This window comes from Phytophthora cinnamomi (genome assembly GCF_018691715.1).
Source record: "Phytophthora cinnamomi strain GKB4 chromosome Unknown Contig71, whole genome shotgun sequence".
Taxonomy (NCBI): Eukaryota; Oomycota; class Peronosporomycetes; order Peronosporales; family Peronosporaceae; genus Phytophthora; species Phytophthora cinnamomi.
The window spans coordinates 261,931-282,524 of record NW_027151004.1 but is presented as its reverse complement, the minus strand read 5'-3'; the positions used below and the strand labels follow the sequence as shown (position 1 = coordinate 282,524).

Sequence of the window (20,594 nt, the reverse complement as noted above, 5' to 3'; positions counted from 1 at the left end):
CGCATATTGGTTGTAAGAGATAACCGCTTGTTTTTTTCCTGCTGGATATATTATAACTAGAGGATTGGACTGGTAGTGCCCAAGATAGGTTCTACTCAAAAAGTGCGGGCCGCGTAGCAGGGGGATGGAATAAAGCGGATAATAAAATTTATAAAAGAAAAATCGCGACTGTCTTGTAGTGATAAGTCACTCGATGCCCGAAGTAGGAAGAAGGAAAAACAAGCGCTCTCAAGTAGGCGCGGTCAAGATGCTGTCAGGATCATCCCCCGTCAGCCGAAAACGTAATGTTAGTGTCCAGCGCAGCGTACCAAAGCCGTAAGGATCCCGAGCGAGCCGTGGCAGGCTCGAAAAGAACCGCAGGGGAAGACCTAACATTTACGGAGCAGGAACTGTTATAGTCCGTAATTTGAGCGCCTGAGAGAACGACTTTCCTGGGAACCTAGAACCCATTTACCGAGCAAATAGACCCCAGTACACGCAAAATGTTTGTCATAGTCTCGTCCACTAACGTTTCTCAACTCGCTTTCCTTTAGAGCTCGTGAAGCGTTTGATATGCCTGCTGGCGTGGACGATACCAGTGATGACGATGGTTGTGAAGTACTGGTCCTCACGGTTGCCTCTGTGCCAGGTTGGCTTTTGGTCCAGTGCAGCTGAGTGCGGTCAGACCATAGTAGAAGGTTCGACAGCTGGGAAAGGAAAGAGAAGCAGAGAGGGAGAAACTTCACTTCACAATATACAAACGGGAGCAATAAACTTCTTTACTTCGAACTAGCATTCTCGTCTACTACATTCATACGTGTCTGTGAGGTGTGAGTTGGCGACGCACGCAAGTCAGCCAAGTTTCAAGGGTGATAATGTCTCCGGCGTGAAGTGCAGAGACGTGACTTAGCGGTGTACATGCTGCGAGGAGATCTTTTGATACGGCCTGGTCACCGTCCAGCTTCTGAATGTTGGCATCAGCACCGAAGGTATAAACCCCGTATTTCCAAACATCGCTAGCTTGATGCGGCCCAGCGAGATGCGGCACGTCTTAACGAGGAGTACGATGATCGTACTGTGCGAAGGGCATTATCGAGCAGGAAGAGTCAAAACAGGACGTGCAACTTACACCAATATGAGGAGTATCCAAAACTTCTAACAGATTCTTTTATATGTTAGATCCACAAGTAGCTACGCGCCAGTTGTGCGTGTAACCCCGTTACATAGGGGCTACCGTGCCGTCAAAGCTCGCGAAGAGCGCGACTTGGGTAGTGATAGAATATCAATCGCAATTGACCAGTCTACATCCCTCAAGATACTTCTTCGCGACTGCTCTTGCTAGGCTGTTGCTAAGAAGTATCTGGAGTGATGTGGACTGAACTTCTGGAAGTTTCTGGTTGACTCAGTTCACATCACTCAAGATACGTCACGTTGTGGCTTCACACTCAGTACGCGAATACCAAAATCTGCATGGCGGCGGCTGCCTTTGTCAATCTTACGTCGTCGATTCTGCAAGTGATATTAATTGGATCACTATTTTTTTTAATGAAGCTGTTGGACTGCATCCTCGGCCACCACGACCAAAGCCTCTGCCTCGGCCACCTCGACCACGGCCTTTGCCTCGACCTCTACCATATCCGCCAAACAAAGCTTGATCTTCACCACCTTTGTCCAGCTTTTGACCTTGACGCCGATCATACGCAAGTTCCAATGCATACTCCAATTGGTCATAGTTCAAAGGATCATTAACTTCGCGAGACACACTGCTGCCAGAAATGTTTCAACATCATTTTCATAGTTGTCAGGCAAAGTGCCGATCAAAATCGCAGGCTTCTCATACTCATCAAGAGGTTTACCCAATTGAGCAATTCGGTCGATTTATCGCCGTACTTCACCCAAATGATCGGGCATGTTCCCGTTCTCTTGTAGTCGAAGCTTCTTAAATTGTCCCATCTCAGCCTCATACTTCAATTAAGTTTTCCCGACGAATCTCTGTTTCAATCGCTCCACAACCCGGAACGCAGTCAGTTCAAACTTCACTATCTTCATATTCTTATCTACCCTCCCGTCGTAGAGCAGCTCTTTCGCACGCCCAGATTCCTTCTGCCACCTGGTGTGCTTGGCGTTCGTGCGAGATGCACGAACGCGGAGCCGAGAACCCCGTGAGCACGGAGGTGCCCATGGAGAGCTCCAATACGCCTGCAACGCATGTTGCACGCGCGGACTGCCCCCACCTGTCTGACCCAGAGTGGGAAGCCCTCCAACGACTGTCAACAGTCATTGGAGAAGCGGCGATAGCTACGATGCTGCGTACGCTATCGCCGACAGAGCAACATGGTGTTGCTCTAGGATTTATCATGAAGGAGCAGCGTGATGATGCTTCCTCAGCGACGGCGTCGACGGGGACGACACCGCGTGCTCAATCATTGAAATTGAGCGTAAGCAATTACGTGGGAAGAGAGGGCGAGCCACTCCTCCGGTGGCTTGTCGAGCTCGACACAGCCATAGCGGCTCGACGTATCGTCGACCCGTTGTCAAAAGTTGCGTTCGCCATGCCCTGCCTTGATGGACGCGCAAGGCGTTGGGCGTATGGACGCCGACTCTCCGATCCTACGTGCTTCAGCACGTACGAAGTATTCAAAGAGGAGCTCAGACAAGCGTTTGAGCCCCCGCAAAACGAGTTCCGGTCGAGGGCGGAGTTCCTCGACCTTCAGCAGGGTAAGCATGACGTCCATGCTTACGCGCAGCGTGCACGATACTTGGTCTCAAATATCATGGCTAATCCAAATGACGAGGCGACCAAGGTCGTCACGTTCATGAAGGGGCTTAGAGATGGGCCCGTGAAGACTTATCTCTTCCGAGAGTACCCGAGTACTCTCGAAGCTGCAATTACCCTTGCCATGCAAGAAGAGTTTAGCCTGCGGCAGGCTAAACTCCATGCAAATGCGCCGAGACCACTACCGCGCCCGATAGTGAGGTCGGGAGGTCCGGAACCAATGGACCTCTCGAACGCAACGGCTGCTGGTTACCAGCAGCAGGGAGGTAACGTGCGATGCTTCCGTTGCGGAAGGATCGGTCACTTCGCACGGGAGTGCACAGCTCCCATGCCCCCTGGAGGTGGCCGTCGTGGCGATGCTAGGCATCGCAGCGGACCAACAAAAAACGCGAACATCCAGTAGGCGCGGGGCGCCCTACTGGTAATGCAGTCGCGCGTGCCGACATCGGGCACGCGACACTGAGGACTGCAGCCCCCAGTAAGACTAGCTCTCGCTGCAAGAAGCAACATGGCATGCCGAACCTAGTCATCCTGAAGGTTTACTCGAAGAGGGTGAGTGACTCTCTTCGAGCTTTGGTAGATTCAGGCGCGTCGAACAACTTTGTTCGACTACGGAGTTTACCGAGTCTTGACTTCGAGGAGGTAGATGTACCTCGAAGTCTTCTGGAAGTGCGGCTGGCACCAGGTGCCATCGTGAAGACCGAGAAGCGCGTCGTGAACGTGCGCTTCTCGTACAAACAACGGGTGTTTGTCGAACACTTTATCATCCTGGACCTGGACGATAAGTTCGACGTAGTAATGGGCATGCCGTGGCTTGCACGGCATGATCCGGTGATAGACTGGAAGAAGCGCACGCTCGTGCGCTTCGGTCACGACTGCGAAACAGAGAGCGATGACCCTGTTACCGCAGCGCACGCACCAGCAGGTGCGCGCGACTCACCAGTCGAGACAGCCCTTTATGCTGCTGTCCCGGAGTGCCCAGGAAGTGCGCGAAGGCGCGCACAAGTGAGACCCACGTCGGCAATGCTGCCGACGTCAGAAGAAAAAGATATGTTGGTTCCGGGAACCAACACTCGCGTTCAAGTACGCATGGGACAGTCCCTGACCCGAAGAGGTCAGGTCGACGACGACGCGTCGGCTCCGGGAGCCGACGCACCCTCGGTCATGAGGGGCTCCGCCAATGACTGGCGTCGAGGTGACAAAGGCGTGTCAACTCCGGGAGTTGACGCTGCAAACAGTGCGGACGGTTGCAAACGTACCGCACTGACGCAATTTGCATGCTGTCGTGCTGCCGGCTGCACGACGAAGCGCCATGCGGTCAAGCCGGGCTTGATACCGCGCGCCCGCGGACAGGGTCCGCCGGCGAACAACTGTCCATGGCCAGGCCTGGACCAGAAGAGCCACCGTGCGGAGCCAGGCTCCGCACAACAAGAAGACGGCGCATGCGGAGAACGCTGCGCAAGTCTCGGTCCAGGACCGAGACGCCACAAGAACCTTCTGCTGAACAGACTGAGGCGGTGACGCCGGGCGTTGAGACGTTGAACGTCTTGACGCGTACCGATACTGGATTCCATATCAGGAGATGGAACTCGCTAATCCTCCGACGAAGGCGTCGGAGTTGTCTTCGCTTAACGTGCGACTTTCACGATGGACGCATAGCGATAGCCAAGTATCCGACTCCGGCGAATTGAAAAGAGTTGTTGAGTTTCTTGGGTTCGGCAGGATATTACAGCATATTTATCAGTGATTTTGCCGAGATTGCTCGTCCGTTGCTGGATTTGACGAAGTGAGATGCCCCATGGAATTGGTCGAAGCCTGTGGAGGACGCGTATTTGCATATCAAGTTTGCACTTCAGCAAGCGGATACGCTGAAGTTGCCGGACTTTGAGCGACCGTTGATCATGACGACGGACGCGTCAGGGCACTATATTGGTAGAGTTCTGTCACAGAAGTACGACTGAACAGATCATTCGATTGCTTTCTATTCGAAGAAGTTGGATAAACATGAGCGTGGATGGCCTACGCATGACAAGGAGCTGCTATTAGCTATCAAAGTGGCTACGGAAAAGTGGAAACACTATCTGCATAGACGCCCATTCAGCGTCTACACGGATAACACAGCGTGCTCGTGGATGTTGCATCACCCACGAGTGTCACCAACGATGGCTCGCTTTTTGACGTACTTTTCGCAATACACGTTTACTTTGCATCATGTGCGAGGTAAGATGAACGTTGTAGCGGATGCGCTATGCCACCACCTGATGGACTGGAAGACGAAGAGGAGAAAGAACCACATCTTCTGGATGTGACGTATACGGTTCGTGATTGCGACGACGAATGCGCGAAGAATGCCGCACCAGTTCATGACCATCGTATTAAGTTTGCAGTGTTGCGCAACTTGTCGACGGATGATCCTCACCTGTTACTCGACGATGTTGACTTACGAGGGGGAGGGGGGGGGGGGCGTCCTATTAGCGTAGCACAGCAGCAAGCCAAAGCGTCGACTATCATTTTGTAAGTCCGCACATGGCCCCTGAGATGAAAAGAGCGTTTCAGGAAGGATGAGAATCAGACCCTGCTTTCAAACAGCAGTGGTCTAACGGAGCAGGAAAGGATAACTACGTCAAGCACAATGGTCTTCTGTTTTTCAAACAGAAGAAAAGCGAAACTGTCTACCGTCTGTGTGTGCCGAAGACAATAGAGCTTAGCACAAATAGCGCGATCGAATGATGGAAGGTGTCCGCGCATCCTGACCGTCGACGTACGTACCTGAAAGCAGTGCAATGGTACTACTGGCCGACTATGGACCGCGACGTAAGGGAATACGTTCGCACATGTGAGACTTGTGCACGGTGGATGTCCAGCAACCGGAAGGAAAAGGGACTGTCGATACCAGCGCCAAAGGAATGCTGGGAAGTGGTGTCAATGGATTTCATCACGGGTTGCCAGTGTCGGAAGGGTCCGATGCAATACTAGTTGCAGTGGACAAGTTATCCAAGCAAGCGAAGTATGCACCAAAGTATTCGACAGCTGACGCGAAGGACACGACCAAAGTGTTCTTTGATGCAGTTGTTCGGCATCACGGATTGCCGAAGGTCATCATCAGTGATCGCGACTCAAAGTTCATCTGGGACTTCTGGGAGTCATTGATGAAGTTGATGGGTATCAAACTCAGCATGACAACTACGCACCGATCTCAGGCAAATGGCCAGATAGAGCGCCAGAACATCGTGTTCGAAGATGCATTGGGATGCATGATTTCGTATCGCGGTGACGATTGGGTTGAACACCTAGGGACTATCGAATATGCGCATTCGACCCTCGTCAATTCGTCTACGATGTCCGCGCCATCCGAACTTGACACAGGACTTAAGGTATCAAACATTGTGGCAGAAGAGATGAAGGACCCGATGCAAACGGAGAATGGCATGACACTCGCAGATTTTGCAGATAACTTTGCGAAGAAGCGACAGGAGATCGTAGAACGTGTTCAGAAGAATTTGGAAGAAGCTCAAGCAAGACAGAATGAGTACTACGATCGCAAGCGCAGACAAGTTGTCGTTAGAAGGGGTGACTTAGTGCTGCTCGGCACGAAGAACTTACCGCTGAAAACTGTAAACAAGAACCCGGAATTGAAGAAAGCGAAATTAGCGGCTAAGAAGGTTAGATCGTTCGTGATCGAACGTATGATGAACGACAACGCGGCGAAGTTAATACCTCACCGCACGATGAAACGACTCAATCCGATATTCAACGTGAAGTTGCTGACCCACTGCCTAACGAATCGCGAGCATTTCCGGTATCGACCAATTCCAAAGGCTGTACCTCTGTTCTTGGTCGATGACACTGGAGAAGAACTACACATTGTGGAGAAGCTGCTCAAGAAACGAACTAGACGTCGCGAACGTCAATGGCTCGTGGATTGGCATGGGTTGCCGGAGTATGAGGCAACCTGGGAAAACGAAGCGCAGATCAAGCACTTTTCGCATTGGCGTCAACTCCTGGATGAGTATCGACTCCGCCAACGCGAAATCAACCGGGGGGAGATGACAGGGCCACCTCTGGCCTGCTGAGCAAGCGAGCCAGAGCGATGCGGTGCAAAGGCTCGGGCTCGCTTGCTAGCGGCCAGATGCATTTAGTAGAAAAAAATGAAAAGAAAACAAAAGACGCAGGGTAGCTCATAGTCAAGAAAACAACCCAAAATATGCAAAGAGAGCCCTGTGCTCGGGGAGGAGCACAGCGAGGCATGCATGTTAGGCTAGCAGTAGCAGCTCATTATTAAATCAACCGTCTACCGCGCACATCGACACCAACAACCTCGCTCAGCAACATGACCTACACTCGCTTCAACTTCAACGACCAACACTCTTTGGGCCCGACACGACACATGGGAAGAAACACTTTGTTTGGTACGCTTTGATGAAACTCATAGCGTGTCACTTCATCTTCTTCCATCAACTCCGCAGCCTGTCAGAACGCGGTCTTCATTTGCATTGGCCATGCTCGCGATACTGATTCGAACAGCGTCACTGGTCAGCGCGGTCGATTCTATTGGACTGTTGTCGCGTGATAGTCGTCAATCGCTTATCGATGCTCTTCCGGCCAAGCTCCACAACACGCTTGAGCGCGAGAGTGTGAACCTCAGCTGCGATCGACGTCTTCACAAACCGCAGCGAGTCCGCAAGCAGTTCGAGAGTGCGCTACGACGGTTACGCTGCATCTGAAACAACCGACGGCACCCAACTCACATGTTCAGTAGTGAAAGGCGCTGCCTACGTGGTCAGTAAAAGTACCTCGGGGACGTCTGAGACTATTGAACGCCTCCGAACAAGTTCAATATCATTCGCCGAGATTTTGCCAACATTAAACGGTTCGACGCCCTTTCCTAGCGAGTCAATAAGTGGCGAAGGTATTGAATATCCAAGCGGCAATCTATTCAATACGCGTCTGGTAGAACTGCCTTTGCAACTTATTTGCTGCGTCTGTCTGGTTTCACAGCAAGCAACAGTGACATTGATCTTGAAGCGAAATACTTGGAGATTCCTGTTAAAATGCATAAACCAATCTTACGTCACGGGTTGTCCTGTCTTGCAGGGGTCAAGCGCATCTCGGTAGAACCTGTTGCGCAGGCCCTGCTGATCGGTAGTGCCATCTCGATCAGTACTCCAAAAAGTCTTACGAGTGCAGAACAGAGCACATGGAGCTGGATGGCCCTTTGTGCACACGTGCAGGTCCACACCTCGTTTTTCATGACACAGACAACAAAAATGAAAACAGGACACGCAAAATAAGGCCGGTGGTAGAATGGGAAACATGGGCATACCCGCTCCTTGTTGCACCGAAGCCAGATATGCCATTGTCAGCATGATGGCCTACGGCTGGACAAAGGATTCGAGCCATCAACAATTTTGTGATAGCGCTCTCAGGTTAAGCAACACCCGTGATGTGGAGTTGGTGTCGTCAAGGATACCATTGTGGTCACCCATTCGATAGAAGGTTCGATCATGTCGATGGCGGTAGCAACAGGCAAATGCAGCTTCGGAGAGGGTGTTTGTCGTACGGTACCATCGGCACGCCAAGGATAAGGAGTATGATTGCTGACTATTTGGTAGATACGTGTTCAGGGAAACTCACTGAGGTTTTGCCGGTTTGCTTGATTTGATCGGCAAATGCCCCATATCGGCATCTCGGCGGTCGCGTACCAGAACGAGAAATACAGTAACGACGCGTTGAACAGAGAGTACGTTTCGGATCATGAAGCCTATCAGACCAATGTCAGCGCGGCCATGTGTACAAAGGGATTTTCTCCGTGTATGGAAGAATATCATAACTTATCGGACCGTACTTAATGCGGGTTATTACAAAACTCTAGTTAACTTGTGCAAATCATCGGACCTCGTACCACATATACTGAGTCCGAATCAAACGTGATATGCAGAGCTCTGATTGGTCCGACCCTGGGGACGGATGGCACGATCGAGCGCAGCGAGCCCCCGCCTGCGGTTTGACAGTCCGTGTGCGGAGCACGCGGCTGCAAACCCAGGACCCAGCAGTGGTCTGCGTAGCAAGCGGAGGCGACGCGTGCGAGCCGCAGCGAGCGTAGCGAGCCTTTAACGCGCTCCGCGCGATCCTAAAATCCCAGCTGGGTAATATTGTATGGGTGACACCCCTCAGTTTCGGCCCGACTACCTTTAGGGTTGGGGTCCGAGGGTCCGATATCTGGGGGTATGGATCCTTTATGCTTTCGCGGGCAAGATTTTGCCGCACAAGACCCTTGAGAACGATGGTTATGTAAAGTATCAAAATTGTGCGTTGGGCCTGGACAAATACAGCGCTGGCAGAAGTTACGAGGATCAGTTCTACAAAACAAAACGCCAATCATGCCATCACCGCGTTCTTGGCTAGTGACAGTCATTTTAGGGATTCTCAGAAGCCTGTGATATGGCTTGAATGTCTCCTCTAGGTAGTGGAGAGAGATCGGGAACATGAATATGATTTTGGCCAGAAGGTCCAGGGAGCATAGGATGAAACCATTTTTTTTCAGTGTTGACCTCTGACGTTCAGGGAGAAATCGGAGTTTCCCAATTCGTGATCACCATCGCAGCCCAATTAAAGCAAACACTCGAACCACTTCACCGGCTTCCGCGCGTCTCCGAAATGCCCATCGCCGTTGAGAAACGCCGTATCAGCATGGTTCAGTGTCGGTTTGTAGAACGTGTTTGTGTAGCTGGTACCAAACTTGGCAGCGTCAAGGCCACCCTGGCAGCTCTGGAATTCGACGAGGCCGTCGTTCTTGGAGGACTTGTGCGGGATGATCTTTCCAGCTAAAATACTGACGGCTTGGTACTCGGAATAAAGCCCAACGTAGTCGTCACTGCACATGGCTGCGCTTACGTTACCAACGAAGGTTTTCTGAGCAGCCACGTACGCCGCGTTCAGAGCCGGCGAGCTGAGCTTGTCGTTTTGGTAGAACGTGGACAGACGAGCTTTCGAGGTCGGGCATTCCCCCAGAAGGTGCAGCAATTTGGTCGCGATACCACTAAACCTTCCTGTGCAAAAGTTCTGAAGATAGTCCGAAGCCATAGTGCCCTTCATCGGCGGACTCAACGCTACCCACGATGTGCCCGGTCCAAACTTGCACTTGCCGGTTGTAAGCGCGCCAGCCATGACGAGCCCGGCCATTGAGTGCGTCACAACGATCGTGTCGTCGATAGTCTTCGAACTTACATTACTCGTCTTGCTCAGAGACAGCGAGTGGGTGCAGTACTTTTGCTGCAGTGAATCGTTCGTCCAGCCATAGTCTTCGGTATTCAACACAGCGTACTTGATCGATGAGCAGCAAGGAGCGTGCCCGCCAACGCTGCCGAGCGTCCCCGACAGCAGCTTTGGTGTGTCCTGCAACTGCGCTTCCTCGTGTGTATGGCCCGAGCCATGGAAGAAAATGCAGGGGCGAGGCTTCGACTTGCACGAGCAGGTCGACGCAGCCATCGCCATGTGCGATGCTTCTTTCAAACTTCTCGCGTTAGCAGCCGCCGGCGCCACGGGGGCTGCCTTTTCCACTTTGGGGCAGGACTTGGCATTCTCGCTTAAAGTCAGCGTCGGCATCTTGACGGGAGTGTTCAAATACTCCACCACAATAGTCAAGTCGCTGCTGTGCGCGGTGAACCCGGACGTCCCCGACACACACAGAGCGTAGTCCGCACCACCAAACGAAGTCTGGAGCAGCTTGCCGTCGGTACATTCGATTTTTTTGTCGCCAATCGATGCGCTCGGGATCGGAGTCGCATCGTTCAGTGACTGCATAATGGAGTTAACCGGCACCGGGCCCGACGACAAACACCGGGCTGACTGCTGTGCAGTCGAGTAGGAGCTTGGGTCTTTAATGTCCAAGTACCACGCACCGTCGACGAGGGAGTACGTCGACTCGATCCCATTCTGGACGAACGTTGCGTAGGCATCGTACAACACCTTGGTCTTGTCGGTCGACAGCACAGGGATGGCGAATGTGTCAAACTCGGACTGCCCGTGGGTAAGCGTAGACTTGCGATTGGCCGTAGTACGGATCCGGACAGAAGGCAAAGTCGTCGCTTGATTTTGCGACTTCGTGACGCCCAGCAGTGAAACGACGGCAAGAGAGAAGAAGCCCCTCATGCTTGAAATGTGATGCCTCCGTCGCGCCGAAAAATCAAAAGTGAGATTGTTGCTGTTCGTTTCAAATGTACAGTGAGAACAGCGCCGTCTTGAGGATGTGCCGTGACGAACACACGAGGAGAACTCGACATCTGGAAATTTCTTGATAAGCGTTGTATGGCTGATACTCTCGATACAGTTATTGTGGTTTTGGCACTTGGTCTTGAACGACATGTGTTGATCACAAGCTTTGCCATTCGTGTGCATGTACAGTTGAACTGTGTCAAGTCTCACATTAGGTGGTGCAATTTTTGCTAAATTTGACGCCTCAAGAATCGTAGCTTGACGATTCCCAGGGACCGTACATATTTCCGAGAATCGTAGCTTGGGACCGTACACATTCCCGACGCATCGATGATTATGGTGGTGGAATACACAGTAATCGTTACTGTAGGTACAGAACTCCGGGTTTTTCCCCCACTGAAAGCAGTACCTTTCTTGGACGTACGACAGTACAGTGAACCGGCAAGCCAAACAAATGTTCTGTATCCGACACAGTAGCCGCAACAATTGACTGTGCTGCAAGCACCGCGGCGGGTATTTCTTTTGTTTGAAGAACTTGTTTCATCAACCTGCTCGCGATGTATGAACCTCGGTCAATTTCTGCGTCTAGTGTGTGCAAGTTTGCGGGGCGTTTCATTTCGTTTCATAAAAAAAGTTGAAGTATTCGTTGTCATCACGCGTGCTCTATCATTCACGCAATGTTTGTATCACGTATTTGAAGTACGTGTTTGAGTCACTCAAACCATTTCACAGGCTTCGGAGAATACTCACTATTTGTACCAAGAAGGGATCGACCTACCTGATCATCATTCTTGGAGGGTTAATTGAGAAAACCTTATCAACTCGAAGCAAGCAAGAACGGTTCATACAACGTCATAGTCGCTGCTGCAACAGCTAGGTTTGCCGCTATCTAGATTATCAGTTCCAGTATTCTACAAGAGGTGCATTTACTAGCTAAAACAAACAAACCAACAACAACCTGAGTACGTTTTCGTCTGGATCATGCATGTTCCTCTTTTCATTTGATGATAGCTTTTTGTTGGTGGTGTTAGTATCCTGCAGCTCTTCGTTTTCGTCCATATTTCCATAATCGCGAGCGAAGTCACACGGGCGACGTACATAATCGACTTGGTGCGTGACACATCCATGGGCTCCGCGGTCTTATCGGGATGGTCGTGCAGTTGGGCTTCACAAGATATCCGCAACTCATTGTCGGAAGCTAGGCCTCGATAAAGCCCTCCAAGTCGACCACGACGACAGTGCCTTTAATGACAGAGTAATAAATTGAGGCTCAAACCTCTGTTGCTCGACGCTATTGTGACTTACAGCAAACACTCAAACCGCTTAACAGGTTCCCTCGAGTCCTCAAAGAGACCATCGACATTCAAGAATACTGTGTCAGCATGAATTGGCTTTGCCACATAGAAATTGTCCGTGTAAGTGTTGCCGAAGCCTACTGCTTCAATTCCTCTCGAGCAGCTCAGGTACCCCACCAAGCCGTCGTTTCTCGAGGACTTGTGCGGAACTATCTTTCCCGTCGCAATCATGATCGGTCGGTACACGGAAAAGAGGCCAACATAGCTTTCACTGCACATTGCAGCACTGACATTCCCTCGGTAGGCTTCCTGAGCAGCGACATACGCAGCATTCGGCCTATTTGTAGTGGAGGAAATCTCCAGCCTGTCCAAGCTAGCAGCTTCAGCACCAACTGGTCGCAGTCAATTACGGCAAACGTGATGGCTGCGACAACAAATCATGTGCATAACGAAAAGCAAGCGGAGCATAACGTAAAGCTGATGACCAGCCAGAAATCCAGTGCGCCATAACGACAAACGTGATGACTAGCTAACGACAACCTAGATTACAGTAGCTGCGGCTTCATTGGTTAGCAGGAGCCGCAGCACTAGGAGTACCTCGTGTCCTATTCACTTTGCTATTTACCTTTGGCAATACACTACGGCTAAACTTCCGGGAGCTTCGCCGACTCCCCCAGCGTGTCTTCGATTTCCCTGCAGACACTACACTATTGGATGCGTACTTTTCATTCTCGTACATCAACGACCGTCGAGACACTGGCATTGGGCACTGACCAAACATATCCAGCACTCTGTGGTGAAATCGCTTATTTCATCGTTGCAAAAGTCTTGGAAATAATCTGCAGCCATAGTCCCCGTCATCGGAGAACTGGTAGCAAACCAGGACGAGCCTTCCCCAAAGCTGCACTTTCCTGTTGCAAGAGCCATTTACATGACGAGCAGGCCTCGGAAAATACAGTATAGTATGGAAATGCAATGTTTCAAAATCCATATTGATAACTTCAATAACTTCATGATCAGTAATAGATATTTATTGGAATGATTTTTCTACTGCAAAATGTATTATACTTATGTTTTGTATGGAAATACAATCTACTGCGTTTCATGTCTTAGTAATACACTCCTGACCAAAGTAGTCCACACTTTTGTGGACATCACGTGCTCTTTAAGCCCCAAGAGCACGCGACGTCACTAGGCAGCCGCGTGCCAGTGACAATTGACTTGAAGGACAATGGTGTGGAGCACAACACCATGGTTGGTGACGAGTGAACGCAAGGTCGTGGCGGGAGAAGCTGCGGTCACCGGAAGTGTTGAAGCTGCGAAGAGTTGACAAGATCGAAGATCGCAAGGAGAGCAGACATGGAGGGCGAAGGACAGTGGCGAGTATAATCGCCGGACGAGGCGACGCAGACTGTAGGTAGGCGGTAGGTATTGGCGGCGGGGACTAGCTAGGAGAGCTCTGTGTGTGCGGCTGGCCTCACATCTCTCAGTTGCAATTTGGACGGGAGTAGTCCAGATAAAGCAGCTAAATACTACGCGTAGTGTTCTGCGGCAGGGGCCGGCACTACCCAACAACAGAAGAGGTTCTTATCGTTTCGTACTGCGGCCAAGGGGGTCGGCGAGGCGTGCGGGTCATTGTAAGGTAGTGCTGAGTAGTTTAGAGGACGAGCGATGACGAACTTAATGTGTCACAGGGTGGCTGGGAGCGTGGTTAGTGACCACGAGGGCGCGAGGGGACTATTGATGTCCTCTTGGCCGTGGAGTGCAGGGCCCGGAGTGGACCCGATGGGTGTGTCTACGCAGGAACGGTCCTCACTCAACCTTGTATTTACATTCGGCTTACAGAAGGCGCGAGGACAGGCCCACAGACCTGCCCGGGTTGCCGGCTGCCTAACAATGTCCTCTCCCTAAGCCGGTCCCTGGTGCGGTTGACATCAGTTGGCCCCCCGACGTCCGCGTCGGCGATGCAACGGTTCTAGCTCCTGCTCATGTACTTACCCTCCCCTCCGAGTTGGATCTCTGCACTTGTGCAGCGTAGTAGTAAGTGAAGCCGACACTTTCAAGCGTAACTCACTCAATTTTTATGCTCTAGTGCTGCGCTTTGGGGTGTTGTTCCAGGTGTATGAATTAGCACAGAATTTATGCTAACAATGCAGTTTTTGCTGTTTGAGGGTTAGCTCGCATACAATAAACCGATTTGGCAAAGTGGCACAGACTTCCGGCCACTACAGACATAATTAAACCAAGACTAATGTACTGAAATGATTGTATATATGCAGCTGCGTTGCTGTCCAATCACGGAATTGATGGACGATAGCGTCGTTGCTGTTAGCTGGTCCGGGTAGTCTTCATTCGCATTTATTCCTGGGCATGCCAATGTAGCTGAGTGACGAGGAAAGAGGGCTATCTGCGGGCTGAGGGAAGGCGGGCTCTCAATTAGAGCCATTGTAAGGCGCTGTTAGGCGATCACGCGACGCGGTCTTGAGCGCGCTCTTGCAGCACCACGTCGAAACCGCCGCCAGTCAAGCCGCAAAATCGTGTCGGAACGGCTGGATCAACTGCTGCTGCGCAAAGCGACTAGCAGTGATTACAACGCTGCCCAGCTCAAGGTTGAGTGCAAGTGCTCGGCTCGAACGATTCGGCGTCTCATTTCTGGTGAAGAGTGGTTAGTCAACACCGAAAATGCAGAACACAATGGCGCTCACTGAGGCGCATAAGATGCATCGGCTCGCGTGGGCGAAGCGCATGGTTGTCACGCCGCAGGAAGAGTGGAAAAAAATCATCATTTCCGATGAGAAAAAAGTTCAATCTAGACGGGCCGGATGGGCTTCAGAGTTGTTGGCGCGAAGTGCGGCGACAAACGGCGGCAGTTCGGTGATGGTTTAGGGCGTCTTTAGTGCCAAGGGCAAGTTTCGGCTGGCGGTGCTGACCAGTAGGCAAGTTCAACACACTACTTCTTCACGGTATCAGAGTTTTTGTTGCACTATGCCCATCTAAGCTACGGTGTAGACTTTGTCTACCAACAAGACAATGCATCGGTTCATACGTCTAAGGAGCCCATGGAGTTTTTTTAGGAGCAGGAGATCAACTTGCTCGAGTGGCCTGCCCACTTACCCGATCTGAACCCTACAGAAACGCTATGGGTTCCGTTGGCTCGGATGGTGTACACAAATCGACGGCGGTACGCGAGTGTTGGTGAGCTAACTACGGCTAGCTTAGTTGCGTGGAATTGAGTCGATTATGCGACGTTAGTGATGTTGATTGAGTGGATGCCGCGACACTGCATCGAAGTGATTGAGAAGAAAGGAGGCAAAACACACTACTAATACAATAATTTCAGTGCATTTGTCTTGGTTTAGCTATGACTGTAGTGACCGGAAGTTTGGGCCACTTTGCCAAATCGGTTTATCCTACGGGAGCTACCCCTCAAACCGCAAAAATTGTTAGCACAAAACCCGTGATAATTCATACACCAGGAACAACACACCTAAACCGCAGCGCTAGAGCATAAAAATTGAGTGAGTTACGCTTCAAAGTGTGGGTGGTCGGATTAACCAAAAAGGGCGGTATATTCTGCATCGTTGTAGCATCGCCTTCGAGGTACGCGGCTGTCGGAACAGTTGGCGTTGCCGTAGCATCCTTCAACAGGATTCGGCCCGGCTTGCCTTCATAGAAGACGACTGTGTGGCTGTTGAATGACTTGTTTGGTTTGCTTTCGAGTAACCGGTATTATCTGTGCTCACGGGAACAACCAACAAACATAGCTTCTTTCGGTCGCTCATCCATTTTCTTACGTTCGACCTTGTCAACATACGCTAACACTGCACAACCGAATGTACGAAGTCTTGAGTATGGCGGTGTCTCTCTAAACCACACTGCATATGGAACTTGCATTCCTTTTCTTTTATTTGGCACGATGTTCACACAATATACTGCAGTGACTGCAGCTTCCGCCCACATCTGCTTAGGAAGTTCAAATGCGCCAATAAGCATCGCATTCTTTCAGTAACCGTGCAAATCTTTCGTTTACCCACCCCGTTTTTCTCTGGGGTGTGCTTCGCAGTCAGCGAACACTCCATACCGTAGTTGCGCTTAACCTTCTCTCCGAACGCCAGCAATTCCTTCGCATTATCTCAACAAAGCTCATTTATTCGGAATTCAATTGTGTTTTGAAAACTGAAACTTTGCGTAAACATTAATTCGTCAAGAACAGCGTTGAGAAATGAGATGCATTGTCAACGAATAGTGCAAAGTAGCGCATGCCATAATACAAAGCAACCGGATATGGACCCCAACCGGTTGCATGTGCGCGTTCTCCAACTAACCAGGCACGACTTGAACTTTGAACCGTATGAAAACTCTTTCTACTCATCATTCCTTTCACACATGCGTCACAGCTGAAGCCTTTTCCGACTCTCAGATCAACTTCAACAATGGCCAGTCTTCATGTCGGAACAATGTATTAAATGCTGGTTGTCCTGGGTGACCTAGACGCGTGTGTCACACCTGCACCTTGACTTCCCCATCGGTAGTACCTACCATCGCAGTATCCACGGAACTGTCCAGTTCCGCAGTACAGACTGGTTCTATCAATATGTGCATATGCACTATGCACTTCCTTGTTCGAACTTTACTTTTGCGATTTCTTCATGGTCAAAATGGATTCTGACTTTCTCATCGACAGACAGAGATCGTGCTGTTTGTCGACGTACTAAGAACTAACTACATTGTAGTTTTGGGTCATACCGCACACCATACAGTATCAACATCCGTCGACCACTTGACGTCTGTATCTCTTTATTCACGGAGCCAACGCCAGCTACATTCAACCAGATATTGCCACCAACTCTCACCACTGCACTCATGTCCGTAAACAAAACAAAATCAATTTTCTGGTTAGTCATATGACTGGTTGCTCCTGAGTCCAAGTACCAATGTTTGCTTGCAAACTTCTGCACACTAGGTGGCTACTTAATGAGGTCAGTGATAACGTTGCTTCGTAACAACTTTCATCAGCCGTATAGTGACGTTTCGCAGCTCTTTTACCTTTTGCTCCACCTTTCACTTTTTCTTGCCTTTGGGCAGGCTCGAATCCCAGTGCACCACTTGGTGGGCGTCTGCCCAAGTATGGACAGTCACGTACTTTGTGAGTTTGCTCTCCACAATGAAAACGGTTTCTTCCACTGGTACCTTGTCCACCACGTCCTCGTCGAGCTCCTGCACCACCTCTTCGACCACCACGACCAAACCTTCTGAGTTGGCCACGTCCACCACCGCGGCCACTTCGACCACGACCAAAAACACGGCCACGACCACAGCCGCTGCCACTGCTTCGACCTCTACCAGATCCACCAAACAAAGCTTGATCTTCACCACCTTTGTCCAGCTTTTGACCTTGACGCCGATCATACGCGAGTTCCAATGCATACTCCAATTGGTCATAGTTCAAAGGATCATTAACTTCGCGAGGCACACTGCTGCCAGAAATGTTTCAACATCATTTTCATAGTTGTCAGGCAAAGTGCCGATTAAAATCGCAGGCTTCTCATACTCATCAAGAGGTTTACCCAATAGAGCAATTCGGTCGATTTATCGCCGTACTTCACCCAAATGATCGGGCATGTTCCCGTTCTCTTGTAGTCGAAGCTTCTTAAATTGTCCCATCTCAGCCTCATACTTCAATTAAGTTTTCCCGACGAATCTCTGTTTCAATCGCTCCACAACCCGGAACGCAGTCAGTTCAAACTTCACCGTCTTCATAATCTTATCTATCATCCTGTCGTGGAGCAACTCCTTCGCACGCGTAGATTACTTCGTCCACTTGGTGTACTGCTCCAGCTTTGACGCTTCCGACTCGACAATGTCCTTCTCGCAGGACAATCACAACTCTTTGCGTTCCAGCCTCCACTTTATGCGCTCACACCACACCTCGAAGTCCTTTCCATCGAATGGTCGGTGAGCTGCCTTGTTCTCGTCTTTCGTTTCCTTCTTCTCCGTGTCTGTACGTGTACTAATGGTCTTCAATTATATGGAAGTTACCGACGAGCACTTGGGCCATAACCACTTGTAACTTGGCTAACTTGCGGGCGACTCCCACATCACAGACACGAATGAATGCAGAAGACGAGAAGGCTAGTTGGGTGTAACGATGCTTGTTCCTCCCGTTTGTATTTTGTGAGGTGAAGTTTCTCCCTCTCTGCTTCTCTCTCCTTTTGACGCGATACGACCCGGGAATTGTTCCCGTGGCCACATTCAACTGCCAAACTGGATGGATACGATGAAGTTTTGATTGGTCGCCCTGGATTGGAATCCAGTGGCGTGCTGTGTGACACGCGGAGAGTGATTGCTTGTGTGGAGATTTGGTACTACCGGTGCTTGCAATTAGTAGGGGCTTACAAGATCTGAGATGTGCCCCTGGATGAGCGCTCATATTCAACGAGGAGTAACACATCCTGTCCGTCCGCCGACACCTTCACCGCAGGAAACGCCTAAGGCGTAGAAGCGTAGTCGGAGGACGTATCCCGGCTATAGCCTGCATTGGCTCCGTTCAAGACACTGAAGCAAGACGAAATGGTCCTCCCAACAACATGACCCTGTGGATGAAGCACCTCACAGACGAAGATTCACGGTTAACTGGACTGGCTGGTGGCATCTCGGATCGCGACACACTGGATTACCCAGTGTCATACGAATCGAGTTGATTCCCGGATGACCACCCTGGATGGAGACAAGTGAATACCCTCCAGGACAAGCTACCCACGATATTACTATGGAGTTTGTCCCAAGCCTGAATGAGACCAAGACGTACCCGTCGACACTGTATTAGCCGCACGTCGGATGCCGAAGGCCAGTTCGACCGCGAAGGGTCGATGTACCCAGATACTGCTGTCATCAAGTGATGTGTGATGTCGTGAAGAAGGTCGACGTCAACAGATCGAAGCATAGTCAAGTCAAGCATACTGAAAGCTTTATTAGAAGTCAACGAAGTGATAGAAGATAGCTAGTCAAGCGTAACAACAAACAAGAAGTCAATTTGCCGAGAACCACACAAGTCCCCGGGAAGAGTAGCTCTCGACAGAGAAACCAATTTGCCGAGAACCAGACAAGCCCCCCCCCCCCCCCCCCCCCTGCCGATAGCAGCTCGACGGACCCGAGGACGACGTCCAGCGCCGCGTGGAGGACAAGCTGCCCGGAACATTGCCCGGGGGCCCAAGACGACGGTCGGTTTGAGGCCTCCCCAACGTTGCGAGCGTTGGCTGAGTGGCTTCTCGATTGTTTCAAGCCGAAGCGGGCAAGGACGGGGGTATCACACCCTAGCGTGATCTGATCCAGCTTCATAAGCACGTTGCCACGTCCTTTCTGGACGTTCATTTCATATGTTCCCTACTGTTGTTTCGGGTGGTTATTAGCGGTTACCCCTGGGACTGTATTGATTTACTGCTGTGCGAGTAGGACTGCATTGTGTATTGTCTTATAGTTCCCTTACTTAGTGAGGGTGTTGCGCGAACGCTGAGTGCGCATCCAGTACTGACCAGCGTACTGGGTGAAGACTCGATTGTTGGCTGGTGTATAGACCCCCCACCCAAGCGTCTCAAAGAATAAGTGGTGGCTGTATATTGTGTGACGTTTAGCTCGGCATTGGATTTCTGTATTTCTATTGGATTGGTTATTCTGAATTACGGGTCTGACTGTGACTCCTACCATTCAGTCTGATCGTACTCCATTCAGGACAGTCCCGTTGCGACTTACATTTCGGTATACTCAATTCTATATTATTAACAACTTCTGGTGGCAAATCCGGTCCGCCAAAGATAAACGTACCGACAGGGGTTGACACAAGGACACAAACCAATACTCAACCCTCGATCCAGTAGTCCTGACCCCGTTCCAGGTCCAACTCATTCAGTGTGTTGGTGACTGAATCGTGGTGACAGACACCAAAGGTGGTCCGTATCTGGAATCCGTTCCACATCACAGCACTTGCACTATACACTGGACGATAAAGGTGTTCACCTGCCCGCCTCATTGCTCTCAGATCAGTACAATGAAATGGCTGCAATAACGGTTATTGCGACGATTTGTATTACAACGATGTGATAAGGTGAGCCAAAATCCTCTGTCTCAACCCATCACTCGGCTACCCGTGACTCCCTTCTACCCAAAATCAAGTGTTCTGTGACAAACATGAATGTGATTCGTCACTGGCTCCAAGGTGGGTGGCGAACGTACTTTGGCTGGCTAGCGATCCCCGTTTCGCTTTCCGATTTCAGTTTGGACTTTGGTGTGTTTGGCTTGCGCAATGGCGCTGCAGGAGTGATTCGGTGATATGA

At 50.7% G+C, this 20,594-nt stretch overlaps 2 protein-coding genes across 2 annotated transcripts; both read right to left on the bottom strand.

Moving 5' to 3' along the window:
• Positions 1-9,364: 9,364 nt before the first annotated feature.
• Positions 9,365-10,906, bottom strand: IUM83_14676 (ABC transporter; the record flags this gene model as incomplete). Its single annotated transcript, XM_067939441.1, has 1 exon — positions 9,365-10,906. One exon carries the CDS (start codon positions 10,904-10,906, stop codon positions 9,365-9,367), a length of 1,542 nt encoding a protein of 513 aa, XP_067786087.1.
• A 6,419-nt stretch (positions 10,907-17,325) lies between these two features.
• On the bottom strand, positions 17,326-17,673 carry IUM83_14675 (uncharacterized protein; the record flags this gene model as incomplete). The annotated part of the gene is made up of 1 exon (XM_067939440.1): positions 17,326-17,673. One exon carries the CDS (start codon positions 17,671-17,673, stop codon positions 17,326-17,328), a length of 348 nt encoding a protein of 115 aa, XP_067786086.1.
• Positions 17,674-20,594: the final 2,921 nt, after the last annotated feature.